A 15,852-nucleotide genomic window follows, 5' to 3' on the forward strand; every position below is an offset into this window, starting at 1 on the left:
TTCCTCACCCTCAGGACGGGAGCACACGTGCACACACACACCAGGTATACAATTCAAAAAGCAGAAAAGGAGGGAAGCGTGAGAAACTGAACGGGGATAAGGTGAGGGGAAGGAGGGAGGAGAGACTGAGGGAGGGATGAAGAAGAGATGAAAACAACACTGAAAGGGGTCGGGGGAAGTTGGCAGAGGTGGGGAGAGGAGGAGGTGAAAAGAAGAGATTGGAGAAAAAGGAAAGAAGAAGGAAGCGACAAAGGAAAAACAAAGGAGGAAAGAGACAAAGAGGAGATGATGATATTAAAAGTGAGAGGAAAGGGTGAGAGAACGCAAAGGAGTGTGGGAGAGAGGAAGGATGGGGAGAGGGAGGAGGAGAGAGGGAGAAGGAGAGGAAGGCAGAGAGAGGAGGGAAAGAAGAGGAGAGGCACGGAAGGGAGACGATGGGAGGGGAGGCGGGCTGTGGATGTGAACCTTCGGAGTCAGGGAGTTCACGGCGGCCCCGTCTCAGGTCCCCAGAGCAGCAGATGGGTAATCCTGAGTCACAGCTCATTTAGGACTTCCTGTTTTCAGCTCATCTCTGTGAACACTTGGAGGGGTTGCCAGCCCTCGTAAACAAAGCAGAGTGCCAAGGCTCCCTGCCCCGGCCAGCAGCCATTTCACCATCCCCGTGGCTGCCCACCCCCAGTACCCTCACCCCACCTACACTTAATGCCTGAGGACCAGCCCAGAGTCCCCTCCAGCACCCACCCACCCCGGGCACCAGGCCACCTGCCCTCTTCTCCGGGGTCCCTGACTTCATCATGTTCTCAAGGGCTCACGATGGAAGCCGTAAACTTCTGAGACTGTGAACTCTGGTCCGAGCATTTACAGAAAAATTCACCCTATAAAAGATAAGTTTCCCTGAGACACATTTTCTTTGCCTTTTTCCAAGCTTCCGTATTTTTCCTTCAGCTACCCTGTCCCATCCCAAGTTATGAGCGGATCTTTGTCCAGAACTCTTAAATTCAATCCAGCAAACACGTTTGGAGTCTCTGCAACACGCTGGGCGCCAGTGTTACAGCTGGGAACGAGACGCGTTTTCTGTCCTCAAGGAGCTCACAGTCTAAAGGGGACACAGACGTGACTGGATCTAAAAGTGGAGGTGGGCTTTATAGGGCCTGGACGTTATAAATTTGGGAGGCCCTCTGTAAGGAAAATAACATAAAATTTGCCAGGAACATTGGGCCAAGGCCTCTCCTGGGGCTTGGAAGAGCCCATGTACAAGAGACCTGGGCTACGTCCTCACTCATGGAGAGGGCGGAATGAGCGCCCCCAACCCAAACCTCCCGGACTACGATAGGAGAGAGGGCTTCACAAAGGGAAGTTGGGCTGGCCACTAATTAATTAACTAACTAATTAATTAAACCACCATGTCTATACTATCTTTCTTTGCTCTCTTTTGTCTATCCTGTGAATAAATGAATGCATGCATGATGCATTTAACAAATATTTACTCAGGGCTCCTATAATAATTGGGATAAAATTCAGCTGCTGTAACAAAGACCTAAGGTGGCTTAAACAAGCTAGAACTTTCTCACATAATGGTCTGGGCAAAAGCAGCCCAAGGCTGGTGTGGATCTTACTTGGGTTCAAGGACCCAGGCTCCTTCCATCCTAATGATCATTCGTTCCTGGGGTGTTGCCCTTCAGACACAAAGTCAATGATGGTACTCACCTCAGCCAGCAAGAATTTCAGACCCCACTTCTGCTCATATCCCATTGGCCAAAATGTGATCACATGACCACACACAGGTACCAGGGAGATGGGGAAATGTAATATTTATTCTGGGTGGTCATGTGCCCCCAGATCAGGGCATTTCATGACTATAGAAGAAGAGAATGGATGTTGTAGACAACTGGACGTCTCTGAGACAGCCTGCAGTGTATGCTGTGCTGTCTGGGAAACCAAGAGCAGAAGAAGTTCTGGTCCTTTCCAGAGCCTCTCAGTGACGAAACTGAATTAGACAAGCTGTCCCTGCAAGCTCTCACACCCATTCTTTCGTTTCAGTAACTCTGACTCTCTCCACTGCATCCCAAATGTTGGCTGAGGATAAAACACTATGACCACCCAAAGGGCAGCTGGAGGAAGAGGAGGCAATATAGAATGTGAAGAAGTTGCCAGAAAAAAAGGAAGAGAATAGTGGTATGGAAACCAAGTGTCAAAAATTTCACCGATTTCGTATGCCACCAAAATGGATGGAGGAGGGCCAAAGGAGCTCTAGTGGACTCTCCAGTGAGGAGGTCAAGATGACCTTTGCCAGATCGATTTCAGTGGAGCGGCGGAGAGTGAAATACAAAGAGAGTGGGTTTAGGAGTGGGTGGGAAATAAGGATGCAGAGAGAGAGAGTGCAGTGAGCAACTGAGGTATTGAAAAGCAGGAACAATTTGAGCATAGTGGGTCCATGATCATGTTGATCCAAAGGATGAAGAATCAATGAAGAGCAAAAATAGGGCAGGCCCCATGGCATAGTGGTTGAGTTCGGCACACTCCGCTTCGGTGGCCCAGGTTCACAGATTCAGATCCCAGGCACGGATCTACACCACTTGTCAGCCATGCTGTAGTGGCAACCCACATACAAAATAGGGGAAGACTGGCACAGATGTTAACTCAGGGCTAATCTTCCTCAAGCCAAAAAAGAGAGAGAAAGGAAGATTGGCAACAGAAGTTAGCTCAGGGTGAATCTTCCTCAGCAAAAAAAACAGAAGGGGACTAAAAATACACAGCAGAAATATAGTTGGGCTGCTTTAACAAAGACTAAGATAACAGTCAATTAAAAAAGATTGAAGGGGTCGGCCCCGTGGCTTAGCGGTTAAGTGCGTGCACTCTGCTGCTGGCGGCCCGGGTTCAGATCCCAGGCGCGCACCGACGCATCGCTTCTCTGGCCATGCTGAGGCCGCATCCCACATACAGCAACTAGAAGGATGTGCAACTATGACATACAACTATCTAGTGGGGCTTTAGGGGGGAAAAAATAAATAAATAAAATTATTAAAAAAAAAAAAAGATTGAAGTTTACTTCTCTCTCATGTAAGAGTCTGAGCATACACAGTCAAAGGTTGATCAAGGACTCCATGGTGTTGGGAATCTAGGTTCCTTCCACCTTATTACTCAACCATCCTCAACATGGGGCTTCCATCTTGTGGTCCAAAATGGCTGCTCCAGCCCCCACCATCATGTCTACATCCCAGCCAGGTAGGAGAAGGAAAAGGGAAAGAGAAGATTCCCTTTGTCTTAAAGGCACCACCCAGAGGTTGCTCACATTATGTCTGCTCACACTTTCATTGGCCAGATTTGGAGACTCGGGAACAAAGTAATCTTCAGCTAAGAGATCAAATGCCCAGATAAAACTTAGGGGTCTTATTACTGAAGGAGGAGGGGACAAGGAGCAGTCAGAGCCTTAGAGGACTTAGAACAAAGGATAGGTTCCGCCATAAGTGGGAGGAGCCGGGAGGAAGAAGTGGGAAAGTGGATGAGCTTGGAAAGGGATGGAAAATAGGGAACTCTTGCCTGGACAGCTTTGCTTTCTCTGCAAAGTGGGGCTTAGACTCATCGCTGTGAGGCTGGGGCTCTCTGAGAGCGGAGAAGAGAGAAGGGCTGCCAAGCCTCTGTCTCATCCTTGTTTACGATCTGTTTGGGTGGAACAGCAGGCATGCACTTGTAGATAGCCTGAGATGCTTCAAAGAACAGCTGTGCTCTGGCAGTCCTGAGTTTCCTTCCCAGCTCTGTGCTTAGCTGCTCTAGGGCCTTGGACAAGGCGAGGAATCCCAGCTCCCACATCTGCTAAACGGCCATCATAACGCCCGCCCTGCCTGCTTCACAGTCCTGTTTTGGGCCCCACAGAAGAGCTATGCGGATGCTTTGTAAGTTGCGAAGTTGGGGCAGATGTGGATGGGCGTCATCCTGGAGGGATGGAGTTGTCGGGGCACTGCTGAGCCTTGAAGGGAGGGGCAGGAAAGGGCTAGAAGGAGAGGATGGAAGGACAGGCTGCCCAGCCCCACCTGGCGCCTCCAAGGGATCTGGGCTCTGCCCACCTCTGGCCCAGTGTCGGAACTCCTCCGCTGTCTGGTGAAGGTGACGGGGAGGGGACACCCACGCAGCTGTCCACAGCTGCTGGGAGTCCGCCTCTGTTCTGTCTCGAGATCGCTATCACGGAGCCTTGGCCTTGGAAGCTCTGCTGGGACGCTTCCCTGACCCCAGGGCACCACCCTGTGTTCTTGACCTCAGCCCAGTAAACAGCATGAGTTTCTCCCCAGGCCTTTGGCCGAGCAGAGCTAGCCTTGTCCAGTGCATACGCACACACACATGCTCACACAAAAACACACACACTGCCTGCACACATGAGCACCACATACGACACACCACACACAACACACAATGAACATCACACACATGCAGACACGTCACATATAGATACCATAAACTACACATACCGCACACACATACCCCACACCCCACACACACACACGTATCCCACAAACTCCACATCCACACACCCTACACACACACACCACACACACATACACACCTACACACTCCCTTCTTTCTAACTGGTCTCTGTCTATCCCATATCACATCCCTCCATTCAACCTTCTATATAACTGCTTGAATGATTTTTCTAAAACACAAATTAGGCTACTTTCTTATTTAAACGCCTCTCTTTAGAATTTCAGTGGCTTTCCAGAGACTTCAGGCTAAAATTCTAGCCCCTTACCCGAGCTATTGAGGCCCTCCACGCTCTGTTCCCGTCAGACAATCCCCTGCAGCCGTCCGCCACCCTCCTGCCCCATCGGCCAGTCTGAATCACTTGCCCGAGCCCGCTCCTCATAAGGCTCCTCCCACCTCCTTTGCCCATCCTCTGTCCTCTCCAGAGAATGCCCCTGCTCCGTAGTCCCTCTGAGAATCATCTTTGTTCTTCCAAACCTTGCTCAGAGCTCACCTCTAAAAGATTCCCTCGACTACCCAAATGGAATGCTCCCTTCCTTTTCTACAGGTGTGTAGTGGAATGACTTGTTTGCTATGTCTGTCTCCCCCGCTAGGCAGGCGACCTTTTGAAGGTCACCGTGTACGGAGAACTGGGGTCCTGGCACTGGGGAGGCGCTCGGTGAATGCTGGGTGGGTGGTGCTCACCCCCTCATCCTCCCACACAGATCAAAGTAGAAAACGCACATGACTACCAGGACGTCACCAGCATGGTGGCAATGGCCAAGACCTATGCCACCACGGAGGCCTTCATCGACTCCAAGTACGACATCCGCATCCAGAAAATCGGGTCCAACTACAAGGCTTACATGTGAGTCCCTGGACGGGGGCTGGGGAGCTGGGAGGCAGGGTGGGAGGATGCGCATGTCCAGCCCTGTCTCCTCCGCCCCGGGAGGATGGGCAGAGACCCCACCGGCACACCCAATACTCACCCTTTCTGTCTCCTCCACTGCCCTTCTTCTCTGGTCAGCCCAGCTGAGGGCTAAGGTTCTGTTATGGCTTATCCCAGGGTAGAAATCTGTCCACCCAGACGAGGGCTGTTTCCCCCAGAGGAAGAAAGATGCTTAGCATGTTTGGGGGAACTTCCAGTATATTCGAGGTGTGTGTCATAGAAGACAAGACTGAAAGAGAAACTTGGGGACAAATCAAGGAGGGCCTTGAAAGCCTTGCTGAGGGTTTTGGATTTTCTTCTGTTCTCTTTTGCACAGACAAGTAGCATCCTCTGACCTGTACTCATAAAAAGACGGCTCTGGGGCCACGGGCTGCGAAAGGGTTTCTCCAGAACCAGTAAGAGCAGTTAGGAGATCATATCAGCTTTCTCTAGCCGCAAGCAACAGAAACCACATCTGACTAATTTGATGGAGCTTTTTAAAGGGAATTTATTAGAAAACCATGAGTGGTCAGAAACTTGAAAAGACAAACCACTAAACTATCAATTTCAGAAATATTAGGATCCAGGGCAGCCCCAGGAATCTGGGTAGCCGGAAGTAATAAATAATCTTCACAGCAACTCCATTCAGAAGTGAATCTGCACTAATCATTTTCAGGACTTAAGACTGTGGTTCCATGGAAACAATGTCAACTGGTCCAACTTTGATCACATACTTATTGGTTAGAGAAAGGCAGAAAACCAGTGTGGAGAGTTCCACCCAGATGGCATGCAATATGGGCATGGTCGTTCCCCAGTGGAAATAGAGACGCTGTGACGAAGGGGGAAGGAATGAATGCCCAGGATGACTCACCCTGGAGCTGTGGTTATAAGGATGAGAGGGACTTTTTGAATAGGTGGGAGTCTCCATACTTGGAGAGGTCTTATCTGCTCCGAGCCCTGCTTCTGCCTTTGGAATGTTATTGTTGGTTCCACATGAAGTGAGACTCCCAAGACCCAACCGGCGCCTGTTGCCAAGCATTTATGGAGCACTGACTGTGTGCATGGCTCCATATTTGAGGACTGCAATGGCTGGGTCTGGACACTTGGAAATCCCTCTAGGTGCCTCTCTGTGGTGGAGCTCTGCTCTAGGTCAGGGTCAGCAGACCACAGCCCACAGGCCAAATCCAGCTGTCGCATGTTTGTGTAAATAAAGTTTTATTGATCACAGCCACACACATCCATTTACGTATTATCTAAGGTTGCTCTTACACTGTCTGGATTGCCTAGACCAGGGGTCAGCAAACTTTTTCTGGAAAGGGCCAGATGGCAATTGTAGGTCTTGCAAGTCATATAGTCTCTGTTGCAACTACCCGACTCTGCCATTGCCTGGGAAGCTGGAGAAGGTGCAGGGAGTGGACCTACAGGGAAATGTTCCCAGGAAAGGTGTGGAGCCAGTTCTCCAGGAGTACTTCTGCCGTGTCTTGCCAGTCACTCTCTGGCACCCATGAGCCAAGCCAGGCCTGTCACTGCTCTCAGATGCCCCCGGGGTGATAAGATCGCCTCTCCATGCCCCCTCCAAGTTAGGGAACATTCCAGTGCGGCAATCCAGTGCATTCTTGAGGCCCCCACGGTCCGTCATGATATCATTTCCCTCATCTCCTCATTGTTCGAGTTTCCAGTTGACATTGACGACACCTTGTTCCAGTTTCTCTTCTTGAGGATTACCTCATTGCCGCATTCTTTATGCTGAGCCTTTCTGCCCTGACAGCTCCAATTTGTCATTAGTTATGGCGTTTCCTGGACCCTGGGTTGGCCCGCATCCGAGGGAGGGGGTTCGTGTCAGACCTCAGTGTACAATGCCCTCTCCGCCCCGACCGTTCAACCTCCTTTCTGACCCACTTCCTGCCCTGCACTCGGGCCTTTGTGCTTGTTGCTACCGGGGTGTCGTCATTTCTAGGTCCTCTTAGCAGACGGAGCTAGAAAATATATGTGTGTAACTCAACCCATGCAGACACACGTATCTGTGATTATTTCTATATAGATCCAGCGATAGCTAAAGCTACAGAGAATTCATATTGATGCCTCAGACTTTCATCTAGTACCACACGATTCATTTTAGCCTTCCCAGATTGCTTATCTATAACTTCCCACTCCAGCAGGGAAAACCTAGCTCCCACCATCTGCCATCAATTTACTTATTTGTTCACTTCCGGTATACGGGTGCGTTACAGAACCGTTAACTGATAGCCTGATGAGAAACAACTCTACCAACTACAGTACAGGGCTTATGTACGGTTCCTTCTGTATTTAGTCACAGGGCCTCCATTCATTTCCAAGGTCACTAAGGTCAAACCTTTCCACCCACCCCCACCCTCTTCAACGAGGGAGTCAACAGCATACACTTGTCATGTAGGTAGATTCTTCTGTCACAGTCTACATTCCATCCTACATTCCAGTGGCTGTATCGCATTTGGGCCAACTGACTCTTTTCCCCAAGCCCGTGATAGGCTCTGCCATGGAGAGTCATGGATAAGAGCATGGAGCTGCTCAGATATGGTTTGGTGGCTTCTGCTGCTAAGTGGGAATGATAATAATAATAATGTTCATCTCATTAGATTTTGTGAGGATGAAATAAGCCAGTGCTTATAAAGCCCTTAGACTCATGTCCCAGACATGGAAAGTACTCATTAAATATCAGCTCTCACTATCATTATCTTCTTGGAAGGAGAGCAATCTGGCTTGTGTTCCTGCTGCTTCTGGCATTGGGATGCCTTCTTTTCTTGTCTCCACTTACTGAAAAATAATAGTAGCACCCATTGTACTAAGAGATTTATGGGAATATTTCCTTTAGTCCACATTTCATTTAGTCCACCCTATAAGGATGGTACTATAATTATTCCCATTTTACCAATGAGAGAATAAGGACTCAGAGATGTTGTCCATGGTTATACAGCTAGAAAATGCTGGAACCAAGATTCAAACTGGCATCTGTCTGACTGAAGTCAGTTCTTACCTTCTCTTCTTACCACCATACAGATCCCACTATACCAAATCCTACTCATTCTCCAGAGCTTATCTCAATGGTTACCTTCTGGGGTCATATTAAGTGTCTCCCATTTCTCCTTTGCTTCCCCAAAGCTCTTCACTCATGTATATTGCTAACCCTACCATGCCTATACTCTGGTTTTAGGCTAGTCCACCCTTCTAGGTAGTGAGCAGCCTGAGGTAGGGGTCATCTCTGCACACTCAGACTAGTCCACTACCCAGGACAGAGGGTGGCCTGGTGAGTGTTTTGCAAACTGAATTGAATTGAGTTGAGCTGAACTAAAGTAAACAGAACTGACATAAAGCTTATCAACATCACTGCACCTATTGGCCACCATCTATTCTCAGCATCTGCTGCCCTCAGATACACTTCGTTTTCTCTTTTAGAAAGACATATTTTTATAGCAATTCCTCTCCCTGGTTCACCCTTTAATCTCAACCACATGCCTTCCCTTGGCCACAAAACAAATCGCTTTACCTCTGCCACTTTGCTTAAATCCTTTCAGCCTTTGCTGAATCCAGAGATGCCAATGGAGATAGTCTGTCTGACCTTTCCCCAGTATACACCGTCCCTTACCTAGTTACTGGGCACTTACTACATGCCAGGTCCCGCTAGATACTGGGGATACGGGGGCTGAGTCAAACATGTCCCCTGCCCTCAGGGGAGACAGGACACTAAAGCAGTCATTGCAGTGAGAGGAGCATTACTAAACATTGGCATAGGGTGCAGTGTAGGGGGCTCTACTCTTGTTGGGGAAGGTGGGCTGTCAGGAAGTCACATTTCAGATGAAATTTGAAGGATGAGTAGGACTTAGGGAGGCAGAGATGGAAACGAAGACTGGATTAGGCAAAGGGAAGAAGGTGTGTGGAGGCCTCGACATGGGAAAGAGCCATGGGCATTGGAAGGGAGCTCAGTTGTTGCTGGAGCAGAAAAGGCAAGGGAACAGAGAGGGTGATGAGGCCAGAAGGCCCTCCTGCTCTTCACCATGGGAAAGTAATCACTTCTCTCCATGGATCATTTTTCCTACATTTTGGGGCTCTCAAAAAATTCAAGATTCACCAGGGGCTATATTGCCCTAGTTCCCCTTCTCAGAAACAGGAGGCCAAGATTTGGAAGACTTCATCTGATGGTATAGGCATTTTTTAATTTAGATTTCAAATTTTAGATTTCAAAGATGGCTTAGAAAAAGTCACACAAGATCAAACAAATAAGGCAGTCAACATAAAGGGAAATAAAAACAGAAAAATAAAGCTGATGACGGGATGTGTACCTAAGAATACAGGCCATAATGTGAGCCAGATATTTGAATCAGAGACTCCTAACAGCCAAAGCAAAGAAGGAAAGCATATCAGTGACAAGTGTCCCTACTGCCCTCACTGTGTTATTTGTTCTGGTACAGGAGAACCTCCATCTCTGGAAACTGGAAGGCCAACACAGGCTCTGCCATGCTGGAGCAGGTGGCCATGACAGAGAGGTAAGAGACAAAGGAGGTGGATAGGGAGAGACACTGGCCATAGTGGGAGGTGGGTGTGGGATACAACAAGGAGCCTGTAAGAATGCCACCTCACCCTCTGGCCAGTGTCTCACACCCACAGAGCACTTTCCTAGGCATGGCCCCCTTTACTGCCCACAACGACCTGCAGGGCTGGTATTATAATAACCCCAGTGTGCAGATGGGAGAAGAAAGTTCAGAGAGGGAAAGTGACTTATTCAGGGTCCCAGAGTTGGTCAATGACAGAGCTGAGAGTAGAACCCTGATGTGTACACTCCACGTCCAGGGGTCCTTCCGGCCCTGCCCAGCTGCTGCAGAGAGAGAGAGCAGGGAGTCCTCACCAGTCCCTCCCTGCTCTGACAGCTGCATGGAAGCATCCTTGTTAGGGCACCAGGGGTATTGGAATGTCCCCTCTTCTCTCGGACTTATTTCCATCTTAATATGAGGACGGAGAGGCTGATTTCCTTCAAATCATGAGTGTGGCAGGGGTGTGCTCTGGCTGAAACACCCTCAGGTTTCCCTCCCTTTAAACACCGCTGCGAGCCATCCCACCTGAAGAAGGGCCCGTCACCTGCTCTCGGGGCCAGCAGCACACACACATCCTTCCTGCATGCCCAGTGAGCTCTGCAGGCAAGCATGCAGCAGTCAGGACAGAGCGTGGGCTTCAGGGTCAGAACGGTCTGCTCAGTGAACATTTATTGAGTGCCTACTGCATGCCACCTGTGTTGAGCACTGAAGAGGCCGAGAGGAGAAGATCCAATCCCTTCCTTCAAGATCTCTCTATCAGTTGCAAATGTCAGAACACAAATCAGATTGATTTGAGCCAGAAGGGGGATTTATTGGCTTTTGGCAACGACAACTGCAGAAGCACAGCTCCAGGTAAGGCTTCAGACTCATTCTTCCCACCTCAGTTCAGCTTTCTTCTATGGTGGCTTCATCCTGGCTGGCTTATACGGTGGCCCATAGCGGTCCAGGCTTACGTCCCGACAGTGTGAGTCCAGCAGAAAGCAAACTTCTCACCCCACCATTTCAGTCAAAGCCTGAACTGAGCCTTGTTCACTGATTGGCCTTGCTTAGGTCACATGATCATCCCTGAACCAATCACTATGGCCCAGATAGCAGCAGTGCTGTGATTGGATAGGCCTGTGTCCTTGTCTCCGCACCTAGACTGGAGGGGACCATCCAGCTCTAGCAGTGATGACTGAGTGAGGCTTAGGGAGGGATGTAACGCCAACCAATATCAGGAAGTGTATAGTAGGAGGGAAAATAAGCATTGTGCAGGCTAAAATAACAGGGCTATTCCTGGCTCCCCAGCTAATGAAGGAGACAAAGAGTATGGTAATCTTAGGGTGAAAGTGAGCCTTGGGTGCTTGCAGTGGGATCACAGAGAAAGGGCACCCAGCACAGACTAGGGAGAGGTGAGATCAGGGAAGGCTTCCTGAAGGAGGTGGTGCCGGAATCACATTGTAAAGAATGAGGAGGGGTTGGGAGGTATTCGTTTCTTTCTTTGTCAGTTATTTGTGGAGCACCAGCTGGGAGCCGGTAATTGAGGTAGGCCCTGGGGAAATGGTGGCAAACAAGACAGACATAGTCCCTGCCCTCATGGAACTTCCAGTTCAGGGGCTCTAAGCTGAGGAAGCAGTGTGAACGAAAGTGAGTGGTCCTGCCCCTTCCAAGCTGTGTTACCTAGGTTAAGTTAACTAACCCTTCTGAACTTCTTCAACTGTAAATTGGAGGTAATAATACTCAAGTCAGAGAGCTGAATGAGAGAGGGATGTTCGGTACCTGACCCAGTACTGGCCCGTGGCAGGAAGGGGCCAGTAAACATGGCTTCCGTCCCCTCCTGTCAACCGCAGGTGTCAGCACCTCCCTTCACTCTGGGAACCCACCTATGCTACCTTGTCTCAAAGGGCTTGTTCTCCTCACCTGGCACAACTGAACCATCTGGCCTGGGGCTGTCACATCCTTCCCCCGGTGGGCATGCGTGGGACAGTCGTGGCCCTATTCTCCACAGCCTCTCCAGAATGTGAGCCCAGCCTTCTCCAGTGCCTCCTGAGCTGCTCACGGATGTCTCCAACAGGCCACCGTCTCCCTGGCTCTGCTCAGTCCCAGGCCACATGGGCCATCCCTGTAGGGGCCTCCCATGCAAGTGGTCTGCTCAGACCTGGAATTACTTTCCCTTCTGCAAAGACATGGGCAGTCCCCCAAGGCCTGGGACACAGCTCCCCAGTTCCATCTCCACAGGAGAAGATTCCCTGGGGCCCATAAATTCTGTGATTCTGGCCCTCCTTCCACCTGGCTCACCCACTTGCCAGGTAGCCTGACTGCTGGACGACGCCAGTGATGTGGCTTCGTGGGTGCTGGTCCCACCTGGCTGGAGGGGAGCACCGACCGCATGTTCTCCAGTCCCTCCCACATGGCTCCACCGTGAAGTCTCTTCCTTGGCCCTGGTCGGGGGGATGAGGAATCCTATGCCCCATGGAGTGCAGCCAGTAGCTGACCCAGAAGTGCATCATTTGAAAACAGCCTCTAGAAGCCAGTTGCCTCTGGGCCTAGTCCAGACTTCCATCTTCTGTTGAGAAGAAACCTGATTTGTGAGTGTGTCTCAGGACGCAGGTCTCCCTAAGCTGGAGGTGCCCTGCCAGTCAGCCATTGGAGCCAAATACAGGGACCCTGATCAGAGGCCCCCGGGGGCTCTCAGAGCTCCAAGGACCAAAGGTCTTCCTCCATGTGGCTGCACATCAGCATCACACGGGAAGCTTTAAAAACCTATAGAGGTTATTCTAACGTAGAGTGGGCCCCCCCAAATCTGGCTGTTTATTTGTATATTTGTTTGCTTAACTCTCCTGGTGATTCTGATGCACAACCAGAATCAGGCCTTCCCATTTCACAGAAAAGGAAACTGAGGCTGCAAGAGGGAGAGGCTTGCCCAAAATTATAGAGGAAATTGATAGCAAGAATCCAGGGCGCTGGTCTCAGCGCTGAGGGAGAAGAGGCTGGGATGTGCTCTGACTGCAGGAAGAGTGGCTCGCGTGGACCGTGGAATCAGACAGGATCTGGGTCTGGAAGCAGATACAGTCACTCATTAACCTCTGAGCCTCAGTGTCCTCATCAGTAAAATGGGTTAAACCTTCCTGATAGAGTTGTTGTGGGGGTTAGATAGAATGAGGAGTCCACCCCCCACAGACTGCCTGGCGCATCATAGGACCTCAATAGGCGTGAGTTTTCATCCTTCCTTCTACTTCTATGATCTCCCATGCTCCTTGCTACAGTTGGAAGAAAGAACTGGACTAAGGGCCAGGAGATCTTGGCAGTCCTGGCTCTGTTACTGCCATGCTGTGTGACCTGGCCAAGCTGCTCTCCCTCTCTGGGCCTCAGTGGGCACTGGCAGATAAGATGAGAGTGCTGATTCCAAGAGCACTTCAGCCATGATCTCTCCTCATTCCAGGCCTTATGGCTCACAGACACGAATAGATCTCAGAGCAGGCGTGCCCCGTGTGACCCTGGAGAGTGGAGAGAGAAGCCAGAACGTTGACACAAATTCCCCTGTGACTCCCAAATCCAGCCACCACAAGGGACGCCAAGTGCAAGCCCGGGAAGACTTCTCCGGATACAAGCATCCCCTTGTTGCAGGGTCAAAGTCCAGCGTTGCGATCTTTCCCCGGCAAAGCAAACTGGCCTTGCAGCCATCAAGTGGCTGGAAAGAGAACAAAAGCAGCGGGTCCAGAGGGCCAGGCCCCCGGCCTCGAGGGAGCAGCCTGCCAGGCTCCCCTGCCTGCCCGCCCCCAGGCTCAGGGGAGAATGAGCCCTTTGTCCCCCGCAGGCTCTGTCTGACCCTGGCGCTGGGGCTGGTAGGGTGGCCTGGAGGTATTTCTGGAACCCTTGAGCAGCTTTCTCAAGGGAGAAGGACTGCAGGGCGGCTGGGTGTCCGGGATGGCTCTGGATGGGGGCAAGGCAAGACCCCACTACTGGGGAGCCAGCAAGGTCCTGGTGGGGCGAGAGGTGGCTCGGGTCTCCGAGATCTCTCCCAATTCTCGTTCCTTCTCCTCCTCGTCCTGCCTCTCTCCTGCCTTCCTGGCTCCCTTTCTATTCTCTCTCCCTGTCTCTGTCTCTCTCTCACTGTCCATCTACGTCTCTGCCTCCCTTTGTACCCATTCTGTCTCTCTCACTGCCTTCCTCGCTCTCCTGCTTCTCCCTCCCTGTGTCCCTGTCTCTCCCAGTGCCTCTCTGTCTCTCTCGGTGTCTCTGTCTCTCTCTGTCTTACTGTCTCTCTTGCTGCATCTCTGTCTCTTGTTATTTCTTATCCTCTCTCTCCAACTCTGATGGGTGCCTGTGTGTCACTGTCTGTCTGACGCCCTGTTTTTCTGTGTGTTTCTATCCATCTCTCTCCGCCTCCCTCTCCCTCTGCTCCCCCTTCTCTACTCCCTCCCCCGCCATGCTCACTGTCTGTCTGTCCATCCCTGCAGGTACAGGCTGTGGGTAGACAGCTGCTCAGAAATGTTTGGCGGCCTGGACATCTGCGCTGTCAAGGCCGTGCACAGCAAGGATGGCAGAGATTACATCATTGAGGTGAGGGGTGAAGGAGGAGGTCCTCCCGGGCTGGGCTGGCGCCTGGGCAGGCATGCCAGAGGGAAGGAAGCCAACTGTGGCCTCCAGCATGGTCAGCTGTGGTCTGGCTCGTGACTGGAGCACATGCAGGCCAGGCCTCCACGAGCAGCTCGCAGAGGCTTCTCATCCACCACTGTCATGTCCCTCCCCATCCCCACCCCCGGCTATATCTAAAGCCTTAATGCCCGGGGGTTCTGAGCTCCAGAACCCAGGAGCCTCCAGAACTCCGGGCATGAGGTTTGACAACTTTCCCCAATCTGGGGGCCTAAGGGTAAGGGAGGAGCATCAGGCCGAGACTCAGCAAGATTCTGTCCCGTTGGGCCGCTTAAATTTTCTCAGCGTCCGAGTGTGTAAAGAGGGCACACTTCCCCGGTTACCATGCAGAGAGTCCATCGTCTGTTCATTCAACAAACATGTACTTCGGGGCTCCCTCGGGCTGGGCATGGAGGCGGCTCTGGGGACACAGCCATGAACAAGACAGACATGCCATGTGCAGGCTGGCAGGGAAGATGGTGACAAACAAGTAATGGCAGGGCACTGAAGGTCAGGAAAGGGGACAGCCGTGCAGGGGTGTGAGTGGAGGGAAAGATCATTGTGAGAGAGAAGCTCGAGAGGGGCTGTGGGTCCTGGAATCTCTCCCCCAGCCCTCCCGCAGCCCACACCTCTCACAGGCCCACAACCCCCTGCCGTCCTCCAGGACTGTCGCCTACATGTCTCTGTGGTCCTACACCACCCCCAACCCCAACTTCCTCTCTGTGCTTCTGCCAGTCCCACAATCCCCCTCTCTCCTCCATGACTCCTCCCATTTCTCTCCTGGTCCCATAATCCTCCTCTACCCCCAAAACAACTCCCGCTTTGTGTTTCTCCCAATCCCTCTCCTCCATGACCCCTCTGTGTCTCTACTGGTCCCATGATCCTCCTCTACCCCCAACTTCCTCTCCACGCTTCCCTCTATCCCACAATCCCCCTCTCTCCCCCATGACCCCTGTGTCTCTCCTGGTCCCACATCCGCCTCTCCCCTCCTCAGTTCCCTTCCTTGCACTGCCCACCCCCACCCCCCAGCTCATGGCTCTCTGCTGCTTTCCCCTGAAAGTGCCCCTGTGGCCTCAGAGCTCTCCCTTCCCTCCCCAGCTTCACATCTCCACACTCACACCCCGCAGAGTCCTTCCGGCACTCCCCTGCCATGGCCTTCTCCTCAAACCACAGCAGAGGGGCGGTGCTGACACAAGGCCAAGACACGTGAGGGAGAGCTCTGCGGCTGGCCCCCCCGGGCTGTGGGCAGCTAATGGGAAGCACATGGCTGGGGTGACCACAGGAGCCAGC

The 15,852-nt window shown here is 51.6% G+C and overlaps 1 protein-coding gene across 1 annotated transcript in view; it reads left to right on the forward strand.

Moving 5' to 3' along the window:
- Positions 1 to 15,852, forward strand: part of SYN3 (synapsin III) — a 425,920-nt gene that overhangs the window by 393,602 nt on the left and 16,466 nt on the right. Inside the window, exons 7-9 of the mRNA XM_087448985.1 lie at positions 5,181 to 5,323; positions 9,829 to 9,903; positions 14,388 to 14,490. Of these exons, the coding sequence (XP_087305111.1) occupies positions 5,181 to 5,323; positions 9,829 to 9,903; positions 14,388 to 14,490 (321 nt within the window). The remainder of the gene's footprint in view (positions 1 to 5,180; positions 5,324 to 9,828; positions 9,904 to 14,387; positions 14,491 to 15,852) is intronic.

The sequence above is a fragment of the Ceratotherium simum genome, chromosome 25 (assembly GCF_057802395.1).
Source record: "Ceratotherium simum simum isolate JZ-2026a chromosome 25, ASM5780239v1, whole genome shotgun sequence".
Classification (NCBI taxonomy): domain Eukaryota; kingdom Metazoa; phylum Chordata; class Mammalia; order Perissodactyla; family Rhinocerotidae; genus Ceratotherium; species Ceratotherium simum.